The 22,132-nt window shown below is 37.9% G+C and overlaps 2 protein-coding genes and 1 pseudogene across 2 annotated transcripts; all 3 read left to right on the forward strand.

The window, feature by feature from the left end:
- Positions 1 to 2,617: 2,617 nt before the first annotated feature.
- LOC145912011 (uncharacterized) lies at positions 2,618 to 7,301 on the forward strand (annotated as a pseudogene).
- Positions 7,302 to 11,411: 4,110 nt separating this feature from the next.
- On the forward strand, positions 11,412 to 14,184 carry LOC145912012 (uncharacterized). The gene is made up of 8 exons (XM_082999441.1): positions 11,412 to 11,783; positions 11,874 to 12,005; positions 12,458 to 12,564; positions 12,866 to 13,028; positions 13,126 to 13,276; positions 13,612 to 13,693; positions 13,772 to 13,939; positions 14,016 to 14,184. Exons 1-8 carry the CDS (start codon positions 11,412 to 11,414, stop codon positions 14,182 to 14,184), a joined length of 1,344 nt encoding a protein of 447 aa, XP_082855567.1.
- A 4,734-nt stretch (positions 14,185 to 18,918) lies between these two features.
- LOC145912013 (uncharacterized) lies at positions 18,919 to 21,607 on the forward strand. The gene is made up of 8 exons (XM_082999442.1): positions 18,919 to 19,290; positions 19,381 to 19,512; positions 19,890 to 19,996; positions 20,300 to 20,462; positions 20,560 to 20,710; positions 21,035 to 21,116; positions 21,195 to 21,362; positions 21,439 to 21,607. The coding sequence occupies exons 1-8, from the start codon at positions 18,919 to 18,921 to the stop codon at positions 21,605 to 21,607; spliced, it is 1,344 nt and encodes a 447-aa protein (XP_082855568.1).
- Positions 21,608 to 22,132: the final 525 nt, after the last annotated feature.

Raw genomic sequence — 22,132 nt, forward strand, 5'->3', positions numbered from 1 at the left:
TCTTGATGGACAGTAGCCTATTCTCTACACGAAAAAATTACTTGAAACCAAACAAAAAAACGATTGATACATCACAACAATTATTGAGAAACAAACCCTTTGCAAACAATGACCGCACGTTTCGTATTTCAATCTAATGCGAACACAATGCGTGCGAGCACAATGCGTGCGAGCACAATGCGTGCGAGCATATGCATGCGAGTACAATGACTATTCAGTAAAGTGACCACACGTCAATCAAACAAAACAACGAACATCGCGTGAGAACAGCGTGAGATGTTTGCAAAGGCACAATTCTACCATAAATTAGGATATGAGGTCACCAACGAATGCGCACCCGAATATACCGCCGTACTGTCCGAATTTGAGAGGTCCCGAACTTTAATGACGTAAATTGGCTATTTGTGATCAATGTTCATGATATGCGTAAATGTCCAATGTCCATGTTACGTGAACACGTGAACGTAATATCCGAATTGATATCGATTTGCATTTTTTATTTTCACAATAATGTCGCGCTTTTTATCAACTATCTAGTTTATTCAATAAAATCTAAACAAGATTTATTGATAAAATCAAACAAAAGAAATGTTCTACACAAATGGTATTTCTTACGTATGTTCTGTATGATCCCATTGCGTACGTCTGTTAATAGCTTCCTACGCGTGAAAACCAGGGATGAGCCAACACAGAAAATAAACCGATTCGGCCGAATACCAATATCTAAAAGGAACAAATTCTTCCAATATAAGATACGCAGAGCGTTACACAATATGGATACTTTCGCAAGACTTTTAATAAAGCCGGCGATACCGCGTCAAATGCATTTGGAACAAATTTGTTTCGTAAAGTGTTGTACAGATATTTATACCTTACAGTTAATTAGGCTGTTTTGATCTAATCCAGAAACAAAACTCTACACAAACAGGATGTTTAATACCTGCTTTGTAATAGTTGCAACATAAACCAATGTGCTGCTTTGCTTTAGCAGGAAATGGTGGTGTAGGTGCATCCGCTTAAAACTGTTGGTGCTCGATCAGCATTGGGTTTGTGACGACACAATAATAAACTTGCGTAAACGAGGTTATCCACTGAAAGAAACGGTTTCAATAACATACATTTTCAAATTGAACTGATATGCGTGACATGGTAAAAAAGCTTAGTGTGTCAAATTGCCAACCTCGGTGTCTGGTAATGGTAGTGAGTGCCATTGTGTTCCTGTACTTACATTTCATTTACGAGTAAAATGCAAAAGTTCCTAATTTTTGAAATCAGTGTTGCCCATCATTTAACTGAAAAATCAACGTTTCGAAAAAGTAAGTCTCGAAGCCTAACGTTGATACGTGTTTTGGTGGAAAACTTTCTAGTTTGATAAAACAACGACGAGAGGGGGTTTGATTTGGAATTGAATTCAACTCAAGTATGACGTTTGCGACATAGAGAAATCGCTGCGCAATTTAGCAAAACTCCAAATACTGCTATGGCCATCAAGTTCCATATCCCTCCACATAATGAATCGTACACCATCAAAAGCGAAATTCCTGGATATAGGAAGGCCCAAGATTATTCATTTCAATAGACTAATGTCAACGTGGCCGTTTGTTCGTCGCTCATGTTACGAGTGACTACACGTGTTTGGGCAGAATGTCTGTGTGGCTGTAGCAGACAGACGCTGCTTGGCGTAGAAACAGTTGAATTCTTGATATCAAATTGTGCACTGCTGGTTTGAAGCAGGTCCTAATTAAGTCTTGGGTAAAAGTTTTATCCGTTTTTTTCTTAAATTTTAGTGTTTTTTGTGGAGTTGAAATGTAATGTGCTCAAACGTGCTCAGGATTAGGTAGAATGTTACACGTTTGTATGTAGATTTTAGATTAACAGTATTTGATTCAAATGTCCATCAAGTATTGTCGCTTCATAACACTCAGGATGTAGCGTGATTTGCCCTAATACAATTTAATTAGCTTTGTCGCGATTCAGTATTACAGTGTGCACGAACATCATGCAATAAAAGATGAGTACTGCTGCTGACACAGACGGTAGGTTTTGCCGCATACCCCAGACTCCAAATTTCGAGAATTTTTTGATGTGTACGGCGGACAAAAAGGCGTCATTGTTGTTTGAAACCTCACTTAAAATGTGTAACATGGCAATTGTGTTGTCAGAAACAGCTTTACGGATTCATTCTCACATTTCCACAAACCAGTCACAAAAAAACACGTTTTAGTTTTGTATTGAGAGCATAATGTCAAATAAAATCTCGCACATGAAAACCTTTTTTAAAGTATTTGTGGCACATCTAAAAACCGTTAAAGACAGCTAATGTCAAAACAGCAAACAATTCTATCAAATCTATACGGTTATAACCGTCAACATTATAATGTTGATTGAATGTGTTGTGCATAATTGCAACAAGAATTTTGAGGTGTGCAGTTACTCCATCCGTGTACACTTTTTTTTTTGCGGGTTCTTCATAAGCATATTCATTTCCAAACTACGTTTTATGCGAAATAATTTTTTATAAAACTAGCAACAGAATAGGCTACCTATTTTTGTTCATTTCAGGTGGCGGAATGCGCAAGTGCTCTTCGCAATCTTGATTGTTACATTGATTGTCAACATGTACGAACACATGCCAAATCGAAAAATTAAATCCGTACCAAAAAGTGAATCACCTTCAAATGCAAAGACACCACCGAGCAATCTAAATGACATTTTCTCTTCACCTTCAAATGCTTACCGAAATGAGTCCAAAGTACAGGCAAAAATAATTACTCCTGCACAGTTGGAAACAATCTTACTTCAGGAATGCAGTGGAAGAATTGAAAACAAAAGTTTTTGGCGAATTGAATTGCCTGGTAACAAATCAATGTCACTTGACGAATACAAACAATGGCAAGCTTTTGACTTCATCAGAAGGAAAGCGAATCCCGGAGAAAAGCGTTTGGTTCCTCCCATGGAACGCGAATACAAGGCATGGATAATGTATTTAGATTTAAAAAGATGAATTAGATTAGTTGCCAGTCCTGAATTATTTAATACAAATAGTTTTGGTTTACTACAGGATGACAATAATTTCCTTTCCAAAAACGTTCTACGAAATTGGAAAGAAGACATCAATTTAAAAGAAATTGTTGCTGACGTAGAGCGGGAAAAGAGGAAACGTTTAAAACTCAACGACGATGACATTTTGCAGGTGAATATTTCTATATTATTGTCATGCAATAATACAACTACAGTATACTTCGTTTATCACTGATTCGGTTAATTTGGAAACATCTCCTCATTAGCTCCGTATTCTATATGCGAACAAAGATCTTCGAATAATTTGCAAATTGAAATCGGACTTTCGCCAACCCCGGATAAAAGCTGCTAGTTTTACATTTCGTTAACCGTTGCCGTTTTGGAGAGTGTGGCTTCAGGTTATAAAGGTATCTTTGTGTCTATTTTAAAGCGATTCCCACCGTTGTCCCATTGACTTCCCATCCGTTAGGGTCAAAACAAAATTCATCGGTAATTTGGTACTCCTCCACCAGAAAAAACTATACTGCATCCACGAACTGAATGCGTTACGAAAGCTTACTTTGGCCTGTAACAAGTACGTGCATTTAAGGGATTTCATGGACATTTTTCCGTATTCTTGAGCAGATTCCAGAGGTCAAAGAGGAGGTATTCAATTCCCTGTACAAAATCCCTAACATTATTCACTTCGTTTGGTTTACTTGCCGCCGGATGGGAGTAGTCCATTATATGGCGTATGTACCTGTTTGTTTATTAATTTATTCTGCAAAGCAAATAACACAGGCCTGAAGAGAATATAACATATATTTTTATAATTTAAGATGAACAATAACAACAGGGCAACTTGGGACACTTTAAGCCAACACTTTGGCGATAATTTCAATCTTGCATAATCTCTTTGTCATAAATTGTTACTGATGCTGCCAGGCATATTTATTGCTTAATACTGCTCTTCTGGCAAACTTTATTGTATTTACGTTTCTCTACGTTTCGGCTATTATGCAACAGCCTTCATCAGGAGGAAGTATCTAAGTCTACCACAGTGGACGATTTGAGGCACATAAACAGAAACGCTAAAAAGAAAGAAGAAGTGAAACAACGAAAAAGCGATAAGGGCGAACACACCTGCACAGTATACTTATCACTAACCGCACGGTTTTATCACGGTTTTTGAAGTGCGTAATGTCTATCGGCATAATTTTTCTCTAGCAAGTGTCGATAAACCGGTGGAAACAGAGTTTGTTTCTTGTCATTGAGTGATGACGCATGCGTATTGATGTTTAACGACTCTAAAAACATCCTCTTGTGCCTATCGGACTCGCGTTCCAAAATGATCGTTTTTGTAAAGTCCACCGCATGTCCTGATTCGGCCACATGTTGCGAAAGAGCCGTTTTCGTTGTTTCACTTCTTCTTTCTTTTTAGCGTTTCTGTTTATGTGCCTCAAATCGTCCACTGTGGTAGACTTATACTACGTTTCCATGGCCACTTTTCAGGCGCAGTACTCGGCCCGAAGGCCGAAAAACGGAAGTGACGTAGTAAAACGAGGCGCTTTACTGCGCCTGAACTGGTGATCGGTCGGGCGGTCTAGAAGGGGTTGCCTGTCCGAGTTGAGGCGGAGTATACTCGGCCCGACGGATTTCGGTTTTTTTGAAGTTGTAACTGTGCAGTCGTGTGGTGATAAGAAATAGTTCTGCGAATGGCGTTAGTGTTGTTAACTTGAGTAGTAACAATTTATTGAAAATATTATCCTTGCAGGGAGACAAAAATGTGACCTAGCCACCTTGCAAAAATGCTATGAACCGGATTGTGGTAGACTCCCTGTACAGCTGGTTGCTGATGAAATTAGAAAGGTCACAGCTTCACCATTTATGACTAATTATTTGCAATTTAATTCTTTTTTGTAAATTTATGGATATTAATTGTCAGGTAGCTACTGGCTTGAAAGTTCAGAAGTCAAGTTGTATTTGAAGGAACTTCCCATTCTACAAGGATCACCATATGCTTCCCTTGTTATCACATACATTTTGATGACTTGTTATCACGTACAAATGTTTTGTAAACAATGCATTAGGTTGTTAATCCAGTAAACATTTAAAGCTCATGCAGACATATGAAAATGGTCAGTCATTGAAACTTCACATGAGCTTGATCATGGTGCACAGTATTATGTGTGTATGGACCTAACCATTGAAAGCAAATGGGCCTTGTGAATGCTCACCTATGAATGAATTGTGTACCATGTTTTGTTTCAATTCAATAAATAAAATCACAAAGTTTTGTGTGGATTAAAAAAATCAAAGATATAGAAAATATGTCTACCAGCATTATGATGAACAGCATTCTAGCTTTGGCTTTTTTATTTAGACTATTTAACTCCAGATACTTTGCACCCAAGAAAATATGTTACTGTCTAATGCTGGGCACAGTTATATGATGGAATCTGTAATGTGTACAACTGTTTAAAACTTCTTAATTTTCACAAAAAGTGGAAATAGACAAGGTTGGTGGTGTTTTACAGTATTTTATAATTTTCTTGGGAATTCAATGTTCTGTGGCACCCTTTTATGTCTAATAACCAGAAAGACAGCATTATTTGGCCGTACTTTCCACAACATGCACAAGTCTGAACGGACATGGAAACGCAAGCCGTTTTGCGCCTGTTCGTTCGGGCCTAGTATATGATCGGGCCATGTTTTCGGGCTATGTACAAATGTGGCCATGGAAACGTAGTATTAGATACTTCCTCCTGATGAAGGCTGTTGCATAATAGCCGAAACGTCGAGAAACGTAAATACAATAAAGTTTGCCAGAAGAGCAGTATTAAGCAATCTCTTTGTCATGTAGAGTGGCGGGGTTGGATAAGGTCCGATGTAGCCATTGAAAAAGTTGGTGTGAAACAACAATAGAGCAATTGCGCTTCATTTTTCGTTATTTTTGTCTGGATTAAAACAACTCACAAAACATTAGAATGCTTGGGGCCCTCAAGTACCAGAAGCCTCGTATAATCCTTATTCACGGGGATTGTCCACCCAGCGGAGAGTATTGGGAACACCTGAAGAAGCAAGCCGGTGACAAGATACGTTTCATCAAAAGAACCCAGCCTAAACAAGTTTGGGGAATTCCAGTTAATGTATGAAAAACGTTTATAACTTTCCTTACGTTTTTGCGGCTACAGTGCTGTGTGAAAAATGTTTACTTTAAATAAACCTACAAAATTACCGTGTAGGTAATAGAACATCGTTCAGATGTAGCAAGGATACGAATACTAATGGAGGTTGGAGGTATTTACTTGGACACTGACAGCTTCGTTTTACGAAATTTTGACTCTTTGAGAAATCACTCGATGTTGATGCCAGAGGAATGCAGTCATTGTTTGGGTAAGAATATAAAATGAGCTCCACTTTAGTATTTCCTGAGCTTGGAAAGTAAAATACATCTTCATATCATGAAATTAAGACAAGACTTGTGTTGAAGGGCATGTGCCAACGGCGGTACGCAAGTTGCCCTAAGCCTTGCGATCTTTACACTTCCGTAATTAACTATGTGCTACCGCGCACGTGCTTTGTTACAGTGTGGTTTCTTGTTCTAGTCCAAATGTGATGAACTGTTTTCTTTGGACCTTTACGTTTTACAGTTGCTCCTAAGTTACAATGTCTTAAAGCCGCATGTACGGCCAAATAAACAATTAATGTCATAACACATTTATAACAGCAAGTTCCGTCATCTTCGCCAACCGGAATGCTTGGTTTTTGCGAAGGTGGTACCATGAGTACAGATACTTCAAAGACGGCCAGTAAGTGCAAATCCAAGTAACAACGACACCAGAATACAAACAATTTCTCAAAACGCTAACCAGATAGATTCGTTTTAGATGGTCGCACAATGCTGTCAAGGTACCCTGGGTCTTGTGGAAGAAGTTTCCCGACAAAATTTACGTTATAAAATTTGATCGGTCGACCAAACTGGAAGGAGTTAGGTCACATTTATTGGGCATTGTACGACTGGCACAGTAACTACATCATGCACATATTTAGCAGGTATGACATTCAAAGCGTTTTTCAAACTTTTGTTTGACAAAACCGCTTCAAAAATCTGTTTTATATCAATCGAAAGGTTCATGATGAAAATGGACCACACAAATGAGCATACGCTGAAAGAACTGGCGATCCTGAACACAACATTTGGTGAAATGTCGCGCCATATTCTCTGGGGTGATGAGAAGCCTCGTGATATAACGGACTGGATTGTAAGCTGCAACCAAACTCAAGGACTAATTGACTGATCTTACTGTCGGCGTTATGTTCATTTGACATTTTAGAGGACATAAATTGGTTCCTATCGTTTTCATTTGGAAGTAATTCGATGAAGCCAATCGCTGGTAACGTTAGCGGACACTTTGTCCCACTTAGACGCACGGTAGTAAGCACCAGTTATGCAAACACTGTCTGTCATATTTGGTCAAACGCCACATTCAGTTTTAATAAATTGTCTATTAGGATAACCACTCCGCCCTCGTTTAATCGAGGAGCTTAATTTTTTGACTGATTTGATGATGTTACTTGTTTCGTTAAAGTATGGGAGACTATGTGACGATGTTGCCTTGTTAAGCAATAGCATGGAGCAATTTTACAAGGTTAAAGAGCCATGCCTTCATGGTAAAGATTAGTTTCCTTTGTGAATTGTCCTTGAGGCACATTATGTTTTGTTTAGAGTGCATTAAAGGTAAATTGCACGAAACGCAATCAAATGTCGTTCAAATTACATAGATTGCAGATATAATGTGGGCCAGTGAATGATTCTCAGGCACCGATGGAGACAATAAGCTTTTTGTTATTAATAAATGTACTTTTCATGAAAGAATAGTGTAAACCCTTTTCCGTTAAAATACAACAAACAGAACAACCTAATGCTGCATACAGTGGGTAAACTTTGGTTTTGCAATGTAATTTTTTGAATCCCAGTGTCTTTTTCCTCACAAAAGTTGTATGATCATTCGTCCGATGTTGCGACCTATATGACAAATGTGGTTAACCTGGCGTTGTATATTAACAAGATTAATTAACCCTTAATAACGGAATCCTATTTGACTATTTCATTTGACATAAGGCCATTCGTGAGTTCTAACCGTTGTGTTCCTGACCTGCTTTTAATGGCAAACCTGATACCAAGTTACTTTACCATTTATTAGATTAAGGATACGCGATTATATTGAATATGCCGAATCAAATTACAAGTTACGAGATCACGATATCAGCTGATTACAAGCAACGCTGAAGTAGACAGATGCTGAGAGTAAGCGTGACTGGGTTAGTCAAGAAAGCATGCACATATATACACAAAAATACAAGTCAGTTCTAAGTTACGACAACGAAAAAAGTCGGTCGAAATTACCATGACAAAAGCTATTCTTATCTTGATGGACAGCAGCCTATTCTCTACACAAAACAATTACTTGAAACCAAACAAAAAAACGATTGATACATCACAACAATTATTGAGAAACAAACCCTTTGCAAAAAATGACCGCACGTTTCGTATTTCAATCTAATGCGAACACAATGCGTGCGAGCACAATGCGTGCGAGCATATGCATGCGAGTACAATGACTATTCAGTAAAGTGACCACATGTCAATCAAACAAAACAACGAACATCGCGTGAGAACAGCGTGAGATGTTTGCAAAGGCACAATTCTACCATAAATTAGGATATGAGATCACCAACGAATGCGCACCCTAATATATCGCCGTACTGTCCGCATTTGAGAGGTCCCGAACTTTAATGACGTAAATTGGCTATTTGTGATCAATGTTCATGATATGCGTAAATGTCCAATGTCCATCGTCCGAATTGATATCGATTTGCATGTTTTATTTTCACAATAATGTCGCGCTTTTTATCAACTATCTAGTTTATTCAATAAAATCTAAACAAGAATTATTGATAAAATCAAACAAATGAAATGTTCTACACAAATAGTATTTCTTACGTATGTTCTGTATGATCCCATTGCGTACGTCTGTTAAGAGCTTCCTACGAGTGAAAACCAGGGATGAGCCAACACAGAAAATAAACCGATTCGGCCGAATACCAATATCTAAAAGCAACAAATTCTTCCAATTTAAGATACGCAGAGCGTTACACAATATGGGTACTTTCGCAAGACTTTTAATAAAGCCGGCCATACCGCGTCAAATGCATTTGGAACAAATTTGTTTCGTAAAGTGTTGTACAGATATTTATACCTTACAGTTAATTAGGCTGTTTTGATCTAATCCAGAAACAAAACTCTACACAAACAGGATGTTTAATACTTGCTTTGTAATAGTTGCAACATAAACCAATGTGCTGCTTTGCTTTAGCAGGAAATGGTGGTGTAGGTGCATCCGCTTAAAACTGTTGGTGCTCGATCAGCATTGGGTTTGTGACGACACAATAATAAACTTGCGTAAACGAGGTTATCCACTGAAAGAAACGGTTTCAAAAACATACATTTTCAAATTGAACTGATATGCGTGACATGGTAAACAAACTTGGTGTTTCAATTTTTCTACCTCGTTGTCTGGTAATGGTATTGAGTAGCATTGTGTTCCTGTACTTACATTTCATATACGAGTAAAATGCAAAAGTACTTAATTTTTGAAATCAGTGTTGCCCATCATTTAACTGAGAAATGAACGTTTCGAAAAAGTAAGTCTCTAAGCCTAACGTTGATACGTGTTTTGGTGGAAAACTTTCTAGTTTGATGAAACAACGACGAGAAGAGGTTTGATTTGGAATTGAATTCAACTCAAGTATGACGTTTGCGATATAGAGAAATCGCTGCGCAATTTAGCAAAACTCCAAATACTGTTATGGCCATCAAGTTCCATATCCCTCCACATAAGGTATCGTACACCATCAAAAGCAAAATTCCTGGTTATAGGAAGGAAAAAGATTATTCATTTTAATAGACTAATGTCAACGTGACCGTTTGTTCGTTGCTCATGTTACGAGTGACTAAACGTGTTTGGGCAGAATGTCTGTGTGGCAGTAGCGGACAGACGCTACTTGGCGTAGAAACAGTTTAATTCTTGATATCAAATTGTGCACTGCTGGTTTGAAGCAGGTCCTAATTAAGTGTTTGGTAAAATTTTTATCCATTTTTTTCTTAAATTTTTGTGTTTTTTGTGGAGTTGAAATGTAATGTGCTCAAACGTGCTCAGGATTAGGTAGAATGTTACACGTTGTCATTTCTGCTTATCGGTGCCGCTAGTGGCTATGTTGTCTTTATCTCGCTTCGAGTGTTAGTCGGCAGAAGGTTTGCGTGGCAGTATAGCGGACAGACGTGTCTCAGTTACATTCTTTATATTAATGTTTGTACTGCAGGTTTAAAGCGGGTCATTATCAAGTTTAGAGCAAAAATTTGACAAACGGAGGTTAAAGCTTTCACGCTCAACTCATCGCGTGCCCTGCTTGTTGGTGTCCACAAATCAAAAACTTCTACAGTATGAAAAGTTTGCTTGCTTATACGTTCAGGTGACTTGCAATCTCATTGTATATAAATTATATTCATATACATATATATTTACTTACATTTTGCGATTATATTAACACTTTGTGCCACAGCAAAGTTGTGCCACAGCAGATAAATAAGCATAGAAGAAAAACTAAGAATGTAAATAGACCGAGTATTACTGGTACATTCCATATAGATTGTAGATCAACAGCATTTGATTCAAATGTCCATCAAGTATTGTCGCTTCATAACACTCAGGAAGTAGCGTGATTTGCCATAATACAATTTAATTAGCTTTGTCGCGATTCAGTATTACAGTGTGCACGAACATCATGCTATAAAATATAAGTACTGCTGCTTACACAGACGGTAGGTTTTGCCGCATACCAAAGACTCCAAGTTTCGAGAATTTTTTGGATGTGTACGGCGGACATCATTCAAAACAACACATGTCTAACATGGTTGGCAATTGTGTTGTCAGAAACAGCTTTACGGATTCTATCTTATATTTCCATGAACCAGTCACAACAAACACGTTTTAGTTTTATGTTGAGAGCATAATCTCAAATAAAAACTCGAGCATGAAAAGCTTATTTAAAAAGTATTTGTGGCACATCCAATAAAGTCACAAACAGTTAAAGACAACTAATATTAACACAGCATATAAATCTATCAAATTGATGCCGCTACTGTTGATTGAATGTGTTATGCATAATTGCAACAAGAATTTTGAGGTGTGCAGTTACTATTTCCGTGTACACATGAAAAAAATGATTAAGATTTTGTGCGGGTTGTGCATAAGCATAATAGTTTCCAAACTACGTTTCGTGCTCATTTTAGGAGGCGGAATGCGCAAGTCCTCTTCGCAATCTTGATTGTTACATTGATTGTCAACATGTTCAAACACATGCCAAATCTAGAAATTAAATCCGCATCAAAAAGTGAATCACCTTCAAATGCAAAGACACCACCTAGCAAACAGAATGATTCTTGCTGTCTAAATGACATTTTCTCTTCACCTTCAAATGCTTACCGAAATGATTCCAAGGTGGAGGCAAAAATAATTACTCCTGCACAGTTGGAAACAATCTTACTTCAGGAATGCAGTGGAAGAATTGAAAACAAAAGTTTTTGGCGAATTGAATTGCCTGGTAACAAATTAATGTCACTTGACGAATACAAACAATGGCAAGCTTTTGACTTCATCAGAAGGAAAGCGAATCCCGGAGAAAATCGTTTGGTTCCTCCCATGGAACGCGAATACAAGGCATGGATAATGTATTTAGATTTTAAAAGATGAATTAGATTAGTGGCCAGTTCTGAACTATTCAATACAATTAGTTTTGATTTACTACAGGATGACAATAATTTCCTTTCCAAAAACGTTCTGCGAAATTGGAAAGAAGACATCAATTTAAAAGAAATTGTTGCTGACGTAGAGCGGGAAAAGATGAAACGTTTAAAACTCAACGACGATGACATTCTGCAGGTAAACCTTTCTATATTATTGTCATGCAATAATACAACTACAGTATACTTAGTTTATCACTGATTCGGTTAATTTGGAAACTTCTCCTCATTCGCTCCGTATTCTGTATGCCAACAAAGATCTTCGAATAATTTGCAAATTGAAATCGGACTTTCGCCAACCCCGGATAAAAGCTGCTAGTTTTACATTTCGTTAACCGTTGCCTTTTTGGAGAGTGTGGCTTCAGGTTATAAAGGTAGCTTTGTGTCTATTTTAAAGCAATTTCCACCGTTGTCCCATTGACTGCCCATCCGTTAGGGTTAAGACAAAATTCATCGGTGATGTGGTACTTCTCCACCAGAAAAAACTATACTGCATCCACGAACTGAATGCGTTACGAAAGCTTACTTTGGCCTGTAACAACTACGTGCATTTAAGGGATTTCATGGACATTTTTCCGTATTCTTGAGCAGATTCCAGAGGTCAAAGAGGAGGTATTCAATTCCCAGTACAAAGTCCCTAACATTATTCACTTCGTTTGGTTTACTTGCCGCCGGATGGGAGTAGTCCATTATAAGGCGTATGTACCTGTTTGTGTATTATTTTATTCTGTAAAGCAAACAACACAGGCCTGAAAATAATATAACATATATTTTTATAATTTAAGATGAACAATAACAACAGGGCAACTTGGGACACTTTAAGCAACTGGCGATAATTTCAACCTTGCATGATCCCTTTGTCATATTGAGTGGCGGGATGGGTTAAGGACCGGTGTAGCCATAGAGAAAGTTGGTGAAATAACAATAGAGCGATTGCGCTGCATTTTCCGTTATTTTTGTCTGGATTTAAACAACTCACAAAATCCTTTATGACATTAGAATGCTTGGGGCCCTCAAGTACCAGAAGCCTCGAATAATCCTTATTCACGGGGATTGTCCACCCAGCGGAGAGTTTTGGGAACACCTGAAGAAGCAAGCCGGTGACAAGATACGTTTCATCAAAAGAACCCAGCCTAAACAAGTTTGGGGAATTCCCGTTAAGGTATGAAAAACGTTTGTAACTTTCCTTACGCTTTTGGCGGCTACAGTGCTGTGTGAAAAATGTTTACTTTAAATAAACCTACAAAATTACCGTCTAGGTAATAGAACATCGTTCAGATGTAGCCAGGATAAGAATCCTGCTGGAGGTTGGAGGTATTTACTTGGACACTGACAGCTTCGTTTTACGAAATTTTGACTCTTTGAGAAATCACTCGATGTTGATGCCAGAGGAATACAGTCATGGTTTGGGTAAGAATATAAAATGAGCTCCACTTTAGTATTTCCTGAGCTTGGAAAGTTTAAATACATCTTTATATCATGAAATTAAGACAAGGCTTGTGTTAAAGGGCATGTGCCAAAGGCGGTACGCAAGTTGCCCTGAGCCTTGCGAGCTTTACACTTGCGTAATTAACTATGTGCTACCGCGCACGTGTTTTGTTACAGTGTGGTTTCTTGTTCTTATCCAAATGTGATCAACCGTTTTCTTTTGACCTTTTTGTTTTACAGTTGCTCCTAAGTTACAGTGTCTTAAAACCGCATGTACGGCCAAGTAAACGACTAATGTCATAACACATTTTTCACAGCCAATTCCGTCATCTTCGCCAACCGGGATGCTTGGTTTTTGCGAAGGTGGTACCATGAGTACAGATACTTCAAAGACGGCCAGTAAGTGCAAATCCAAGTAACAACGACACCAGAATGCAAACAATTTCACAAAACGCTAACCAGATAGATTCGTTTTAGATGGTCGCACAATTCTGTCAAGGTACCCTGGGCCCTGTGGAAGAACTTTTCCGGCCAAATTTACGTTATAAAAAAGTTGATCGGTCGACCAAACTGGAAGGAGTTAGGTCACATTTATTGGGCATTGTACGACTGGCACAGTAACTACATCATGCACATATTTAGCAGGTATCACATTAAAAGCGTTTTTCAAATTTCTGTTTGACAAAACCGCTTTAAAATTCTGTTTTATATCAATCGAAAGGTTCATGATGAAAATGGACCACACAAATGAGCATACGCTGAAAGAACTGGCGATCCTGAACACAACATTTGGTGAAATGTCGCGCCATATTCTGTGGGGCGATGAGAAGGCTCGTGATATAACGGACTGGATTGTGAGCTGCAATCAAACTCAAGGACTGCTTGACTGATCTTGCTGTCGGCGTTATGTTCATTTGACTTTGTAGAGGACATCAATTGGTTCCTATCGTTTTCATTTGGAAGTAATTCGACGAAGCCAATCGCTGGTAACGTTATCGGACACCTTGTCCCACGTTAACACACGCTAGTAAGCACCAGTTATGCAACCACTGTCTTTCTCTTGTAGTCAAACGTTACATTCAGTTTAATAATTTTTTTATTATGATAACCACTCTGCCTGACTTTAATCGAGGAGCTTATTTTTTTGACTGATTTGATGTTGATTGTTTCGTGAAAGTATGGGAAACTGTGTGACGATGTTGCTTTGTTAAGCCACAGCCTGGAACATTTCCTTATAAGGTTAAAGAGCCTGCCTTCATAGTATAGATTTGTTTCCTTTGTGAATTGTCCTTGAGACACATTATGTTTTGTTTAGAGTGCATTTGAGGTAAATTGTAAGAAAACCATCAAATGTTGTTTAAACTACATTGATTGTCGATTCAATGTGGGTCAATGAGTGATTTTCAGGCACCAATGCATACAATAAGCTTTTTGTTGATAATAAATGTACTTTTCATTAAAAAAGTATCGTAATTTTTTTTTTTAATTCCAGTGGCTTTTTTTGTCACAAACGTTGTATGAACATTCGTCCGAATTTGTTGTTTTAACCTAATGTCATTTGATATACGATGATATTGATGAGTTTTTTTATTTTCACAAAATTTTTCACAAGGGGATACCTCGGACCAGGTATTTTACGTCACAATTAGGTATTGTTAAGACACTTTCACAAAAGCTTTATGTCTCCATCAAACGTTAACAGGAACTTTGGAATTAAACCATGTCCGCTTAAAAAGTTATAATCGAAAAAGTCAATTTACCAGTGAAACCAAGTTTTTCAATTTGTATGTGGAAGGTTATATATCTGTCACAGTTAATCAAAACGCAGTAATTTTGGGTTGATTGCATAATCAAATATGTATTCTTGGATAGGCCAATGATGATTTTGTGTAACCTTTAAAAATACGGCTATAGTTTAAGAATTTCTATGTCGTCACGTGGTCGGGGATACTTCGGACATCATGGCAAAAAATCGCGAGAAGGCAACAATTTTTGAGTTTTATGAAAAACTATCGGTCATAGTAGAGAATAAACAGAGACTGGATGAAATGATTAAATTTTGGCAGTTAGAAAAAGTCCCAAAGATAAAAAATCGTTTGTTGACTCTAAAATCTATGATATCCGTGCTGCCGTTAAACGTACACGATTTACCCAAAGCATGAACGTGTGGAAGGGTCGAAACGATAAGTGGCCACGCCCCGATTCCTGAAAGCTTGAATAATATTTTATGCGCTAATGCCCCAATGCTGATATTGCGCCAAGTTTGATTTCAGTTATTTGTTAAATAAACAAAAAAAAGGTCTGTTAAAACTTGCTGTCCGAGATATCCCCAGTCACTTCGGACATTTGAGACCTGTTAAAAAAATGGGCTGAATAAACATTTTTAGTGAGCTAAAACGAACGAAAAACCTTTTGTTTTTTGAGTAATGCTTTACTACTTACAACAAAATAAAATTTAAGAATAAGGTTCATAATTTTAAAAAAATATGAGCAATTTTCCCAAAACCGTCCGAGCTATCCCCGGTCTCCCCTATATGATCCCATTGCGTACGTCTGTCAACAACCTCCTACGCGTGAAAACCAGGGATATGTGAACACAGAAAATAAACCGATTCGGCCGAATTATTTTTGTCTGGACTAAAACAACTCTTTTTTTCCTTTATGACATTAGAATGCTTGGGGCCCTCAAGTACCAGAATCCTCGTTGTAACGTGCTTTTCTGCGGATTGGCGGCGTTACACGCTACACAGCAGTTTTTTGGCCTTTAGCCCAAACGCGTCCCATCCAATCTAGAAACACAATTGTACATTCAATATATAGACAAATTCACACTATGGCAAATTCAATCGCACTTACCGAACTGTTTTGCGACCGATCTTATTCCGTAAATTATCAGTAGTGACAACACATCTTTCAGTTGCATTAGTAATCCAGCAAACTTTTCAATTGTTGCAAAGCAGTCAACAAACTATTTCGCGTTTTGCAACCAAAACCTTATTGAAATAGAGTCAGTATTATTATATGTACCACAATAACTGGCAACACAACTAGCAATGAAAAACATAACCATGCGGTCTGCACGCGCACGTCTACTGCGCAGCCTTTGTCACATAATAACGAGAGTTGTGCCAAACATAGAAAACATAACGTGAAAGAATTAACGAAATTGGGTTTGGGAATCTACACTCGTATAATCCTTATTCACGGAGATTGTCCTCCCAGCGGAGAGTATTGGGTTTTTTGAGCCAACACAGAAAATAAACCGATTCGGCCGAATACCAATAACAAAAAGCAACAAATTCTTCCAATATAAGATACGCAGAGCGTTACACAATATGGGTACTTTCGCAAGACTTTTAATAAAGCTGGCCATACCGCGTCAAATGCATTTGGAACAAATTTGTTTCGAAAAGTGTTGTGCAGATATTTATACCTTACAGTTAATTAGGCTGTTTTGATCTAATCCAGAAACAAAACTCTACACAAACAGGATGTTTAATACCTGCTTTGTAATAGTTGCAACATAAACCAATGTGCTGCTTTGCTTTAGCAGGAAATGGTGGTGTAGGTGCATCCGCTTAAAACTGTTGGTGCTCGATCAGCATTGGGCTTGGGACGACACAATAATAAACTTGCGTAAACGAGGTTATCCACTAAAAGAAACGGTTTCAAAAACACACATTTTCAAATTGAACTGATATGCGTGACATGGTAAAAAAAATTTAGTGTTTCAATTTTTCTACCTCGGTGTCTGGTAATGGTAGTGAGTGCCATTGTATTCCTGTACTTACATTTCATTTACGAGTATAATGCAAAAGTTCCTAATTTTGAAGCTAGTGTTGCCCATCATTTAACTGAGAAATGAACGTTTCGATAAAGTAACTCGCCAAGCCTATCGTTGATACGTGTTTTGGTGGAAACCTTTCTAGTTTGATAAAACATCGACGAGAGGAGGTTTGATTTGGAATTGGATTCAACTCAAGTATGACGTTTGCGATATAGAGAAATCGTTGCGCAATTTAGCAAAACTCCAAATACTGTTATGGCCATCAAGTTCCATATCCCTCCACATAAGGAATCGTACACCATCAAAAGCAAAATTCCTGGATATAGGAAGGAAAAAGATTATTCATTTTAATAGACTAATGTCAACGTGACCGTTTGTTCGTCGCTCATGTTACGAGTGACTAAACGTGTTTGGGCAGAATGTCTGTGTGGCTGTAGCGGACAGACGCTACTTGGCGTAGAAACACTTGAATTCTTGATTTAAAATTGTGCACTGCTGGTTTAACGCAGGTCCTAATTAAGTCTTGGGTAAAAGTTTTATCCGTTTTTTTCTTAAATTTTAGTGTTTTTTGTGGAGTTGAAATGTAATGTGCTCAAACGTGTTCAGGATTAGGTAGAATGTTACAAGTTGTAATTTCTGCTTATCGGTGCCGCTAGTGGCCATGTTGTCTTTATATCGCTTCGAGTATTAGTCGGCAGAATGTTTGCGTGGCAGTAGTGGACAGACGTGTCTCAGTTAAATTCTTTATATTAATGTTTTTACTGTAGGTTTAAAGAGGGTCATTATCAAGTTTAGGGTAAAATTTGACAAACGGAAGTTATAGTTTTCACGCTCAACGCATCGCGTGCCCTGCTTGTTGGTATGCACAAATCAAGAGCTTCTACAATATGAAACGTTTGCTTGCTTATACGTTCAGGTGACTTGCAATCTCTTTGTATATAAATTATATTTATATACATATATATTTACTTACTTTTTGCGATTATATTTACACTTGGTGCCACAGCAAAGTTGTGCCACAACAGATAAATAATCATAGAAGAAAAACTAAGAATGTAAATAGACCGAGTATTATTGATGCGTTTTTATGTAGATTTTAGATTAACAGTATTTGATTCAAATGTCCATCAAGTATTGTCGCTTCATAACACTCAGGAAGTAGCGTGATTTGCCATAATACAATTTAATTAGCTTTGTCGCGATTCAGTATTACAGTGTGCACGAACATCATGCTATAAAATATAAGTACTGCTGCTTACACAGACGGTAGGTTTTGCCGCATACCCCAGACTCCAAGTTTCGAGAATTTTTTGGATGTGTACGGCGGACATCATTCAAAACAACACATGTCTAACGCGGTTGGCAATTGTGTTGTCAGAAAAAGCTCTACGGATTCTATCTTATATTTCCATGAACCAGTCACAACAAACACGTTTTAGTTTTATATTGAGAGCAAAAATAAAAACTCGTGCATGACAAGCTCATTTAAAAAAGTATTTGTGGCACATCCAATAAAGTCACAAACAGTTAAAGACAGCTAATATCAACACAGCATATAAATCTATCAAATTGATGCCGCTACTGTTGATTGAATGTGTTATGCATAATTGCAACAAGAATTTTGAGGTGTGCGGTTACTGTTTCCGTGTGCACTTGAATAAAAATAATTTCGATTTTTTGCGGGCTCTGCATAAGCATATACATTTCCAAACTACGTTTTATGCTAAATTAATTTTGTAAAACTAGCAACAGAATAGGCTACCAATTTTTATTCATTTTTAGGAGGCGGAATGCGCAAGTCCTCTTCGCAATCTTGATTGTTACATTGATTGTCAATATGTGCGAACACATGCCAAATCGAAAAATTAAATCCGTATCAAATAGTGAATCACCTTCCAATGCAAAGACACCACCTAGCAAACAGAATGATTCCTGCTGTCTAAATGACATTTTCTCTTCACCTTCAAATGCTTACCGAAATGATTCCAAGGTGCAGGCAAAAATAATTACTCCTGCACAGTTGGAAACAATCTTACTTCAGGAATGCAGTGGAAGAATTGAAAACAAAATTTTTTGGCGAATTGAATTGCCTGGTAACAAATCAATGTCACTTGACGAATACAAACAATGGCAAGCTTTTGACTTCATCAGAAGGAAAGCGAATCCCGGAGAAAATCATTTGGTTCCTCCCATGGAACGCGAATACAAGGCATGGATAATGTATTTAGATTTTAAAAGATGAATTAGATTAGTGGCCAGTTCTGAACTATTCAATACAATTAGTTTTGATTTACTACAGGATGACAATAATTTCCTTTCCAAAAACGTTCTGCGAAATTGGAAAGAAGACATCAATTTAAAAGAAATTGTTGCTGACGTAGAGCGGGAAAAGATGAAACGTTTAAAACTCAACGACGATGACATTCTGCAGGTAAACCTTTCTATATTAATGTCATGCAATAATACAACTACAGTATACTTAGTTTATCACCGATTCGCTCCGTAATCTGTATGCCAACAAAGAAATCGGACTTTCGCCAACCCCGGATAAAAGCTGCTAGTTTTACATTTCGTTAACAGTCGCCTTTTTGGAGAGTGTGGCTTCAGGTTATAAAGGTAGCTTTGTGTCTATTTTAAAGCAATTTCCACAGTTGTCCCATTGACTGCCCATCCGTTAGGGTTAACTTCTCCACCAGAAAATACTATACTGCATCCACGAACTGAATGCGTTACGAAAGCTTACTTTGGCCTGTAACAACTACGTGCATTTAAAGAATTTCATGGACATTTTTCCGTATTCTTGAGCAGATTCCAGAGGTCAAAGAGGAGGTATTCAATTCCCAGTACAAAGTCCCTAACATTATTCACTTCGTTTGGTTTACCTGCCGCCGGATGGGAGTAGTCCATTATATGGCGTATGTACCTGTTTGTTTACTAATTTATTCTGTAAAGCAAACAACACAGGCCTGAAAATAATATAACATATATTTTTATAATTTAAGATGAACAATAACAACAGGGCAACTTGGGACACTTTAAGCAACTGGCGTTAATTTCAACCTTGCGTAATCCCTTTGTCATGTTAAGTGCCGGGATGGGTGAAGGACCGATGTAACCATAGAGGAAGTTGGTGTGAAACAGCAATACAGCGATTGCGCTACATTTTCCGTTATTGTTGTCTGGATTAGAACAACTCACAAAATCCTTTATGACATTAGAATGCTTGGGGCCCTCAAGTACCAGAAGCCTCGTATAATCCTTATTCACGGGGATTGTCCTCCCAGCGGAGAGTATTGGGAACACCTGAAGAAGCAAGCCGGTGACAAGATACGTTTCATCAAAAGAACCCAGCCTAAACAAGTTTGGGGAATTCCAGTTAATGTATGAAAAACGTTTGTAACTTTCCTTACGTTTTTGGCGGCTACATTGCTGTGTGAAAAATGTTTACTTTAAATAAACCTACAAAATTACCGTGTAGGTAATAGAACATCGTTCAGATGTAGCAAGGATAAGAATACTAATGGAGGTTGGAGGTATTTACTTGGACACTGACAGCTTCGTTTTACGAAATTTTGACTCTTTGAGAAATCACTCGATGTTGATGCCAGAGGAATGCAGTCATTGTTTGGGTAAGAATATAAAATGAGCTCCACTTTAGTATTTCCTGAGCTTGGAAAGTTTAAATACAACTTCATATCGTTAAATTAAGACAAGGCTTTTGTTGAAGGGCATGTGCCAACGGCGGTACGCAAGTTGCCCTGAGCCTTGCTTGCGTAATTAACTATGTGCTACCGCGCACGTGTTTTGTTACAGTGTAGTTTCTTGTTCTAATCCAAATGTGATGAACTGTTTTCTTTTGACCTTTTTGTTTTACAGTTGCTCCTAAGTTACAGTGTCTTAAAACCGCATGTACGGCCAAGTAAACGACTAATGTCATAACACATTTTTCACAGCCAATTCCGTCATCTTCGCCAACCGGGATGCTTGGTTTTTGCGAAGGTGGTACCATGAGTACAGATACTTCAAAGACGGCCAGTAAGTGCAAATTCAAGTAACAACGACACCAGAATACAAAAAATTTCATAAAACGCTAACCAGATAGATTTGTTTTAGATGGTCGCACAATTCTGTCAAGGTACCCTGGGCATTGTGGAAGACCTTTTCCGACAAAATTTACGTCATAAAAAAGTTGATCGGTCGACCAAACTGGAAGGATTTAGGTCACATTTATTGGGCATTGTACGACTGGCACAGTAACTACATCATGCACATATATAGCAGGTTTCACATTCAAAGCGTTTTTCAAATTTCTGTTTGACAAAACCGCTTTACAAATTTGTTTTATATCAATCGAAAGGGCCATGATGAAAATGGACCACACAAATGAGCATACGCTGAAAGAACTGGCGATCCTGAACACAACATTTGGTGAAATGTCGCGCCATATTCTGTGGGGCGATGAGAAGGCTCGTGATATAACGGACTGGATTGTGAGCTGCAATCAAACTCAAGGACTGCTTGACTGATCTTGCTGTCGGCGTTATGTTCATTTGACTTTGTAGAAAATATCAATTGGTTCCTATTGTATTCATTTGGAAGTAATTCGACGAAGCCAATCGCTGGTAACGTTATCGGACACCTTGTCCCACGTAAACACACGCTATTAAGCGCCAGTTATGCAACCACTGTCTTTCTCTTGTAGTCAAACGTTACATTCAGTTCAATAATTTTTTTATTAGGATAACCACTCTGTCTGACTTTAATCGAGAAGCTTATTTTTTTGACTGATTTGGTGTTGATTGTTTTGTGAAAGTATTGGAAACTGTGTGACGATGTTGCTTTGTTAACAGCCTGGAACATTTCTTCAAGGTTAAAAAGTCTGCCTTCATAGTAAGGATTTGTTTCCTTTGTAAATTCTCCTTGAGTCACATTATGTTTTGTTTAGAGTGCATTTGAGGTTAATTGCAAGAAAAGCAATCAAATGTCGTTCAAATTACATAGATTGCCGATTCAATGTGGGTCAGTGAGTGCTTTCCAGGCACCGATGGAGA

Source organism: Ascidia mentula, chromosome 8 (genome assembly GCF_947561715.1).
Source record: "Ascidia mentula chromosome 8, kaAscMent1.1, whole genome shotgun sequence".
NCBI classification, from domain to species: Eukaryota; Metazoa; Chordata; class Ascidiacea; order Phlebobranchia; family Ascidiidae; genus Ascidia; species Ascidia mentula.

Excerpts from the sequence above, each read along its gene's own strand:
- LOC145912012 (XM_082999441.1), top strand. The coding sequence starts at position 11,412 with ATGTTCAAACACATGCCAAATCTAGAAATTAAATCCGCATCAAAAAGT. Across the intron at positions 13,029-13,125 it reads TTTGGGGAATTCCCGTTAAG|GTAATAGAACATCGTTCAGA; the intron begins GTATGAAAAACG and ends ATTACCGTCTAG. Across the intron at positions 13,940-14,015 it reads ATCATGCACATATTTAGCAG|GTTCATGATGAAAATGGACC; the intron begins GTATCACATTAA and ends ATCAATCGAAAG.
- LOC145912013 (XM_082999442.1), top strand. The coding sequence starts at position 18,919 with ATGTGCGAACACATGCCAAATCGAAAAATTAAATCCGTATCAAATAGT. Across the intron at positions 19,513-19,889 it reads ACGACGATGACATTCTGCAG|ATTCCAGAGGTCAAAGAGGA; the intron begins GTAAACCTTTCT and ends ATTCTTGAGCAG. Across the intron at positions 21,117-21,194 it reads AGATACTTCAAAGACGGCCA|ATGGTCGCACAATTCTGTCA; the intron begins GTAAGTGCAAAT and ends GATTTGTTTTAG.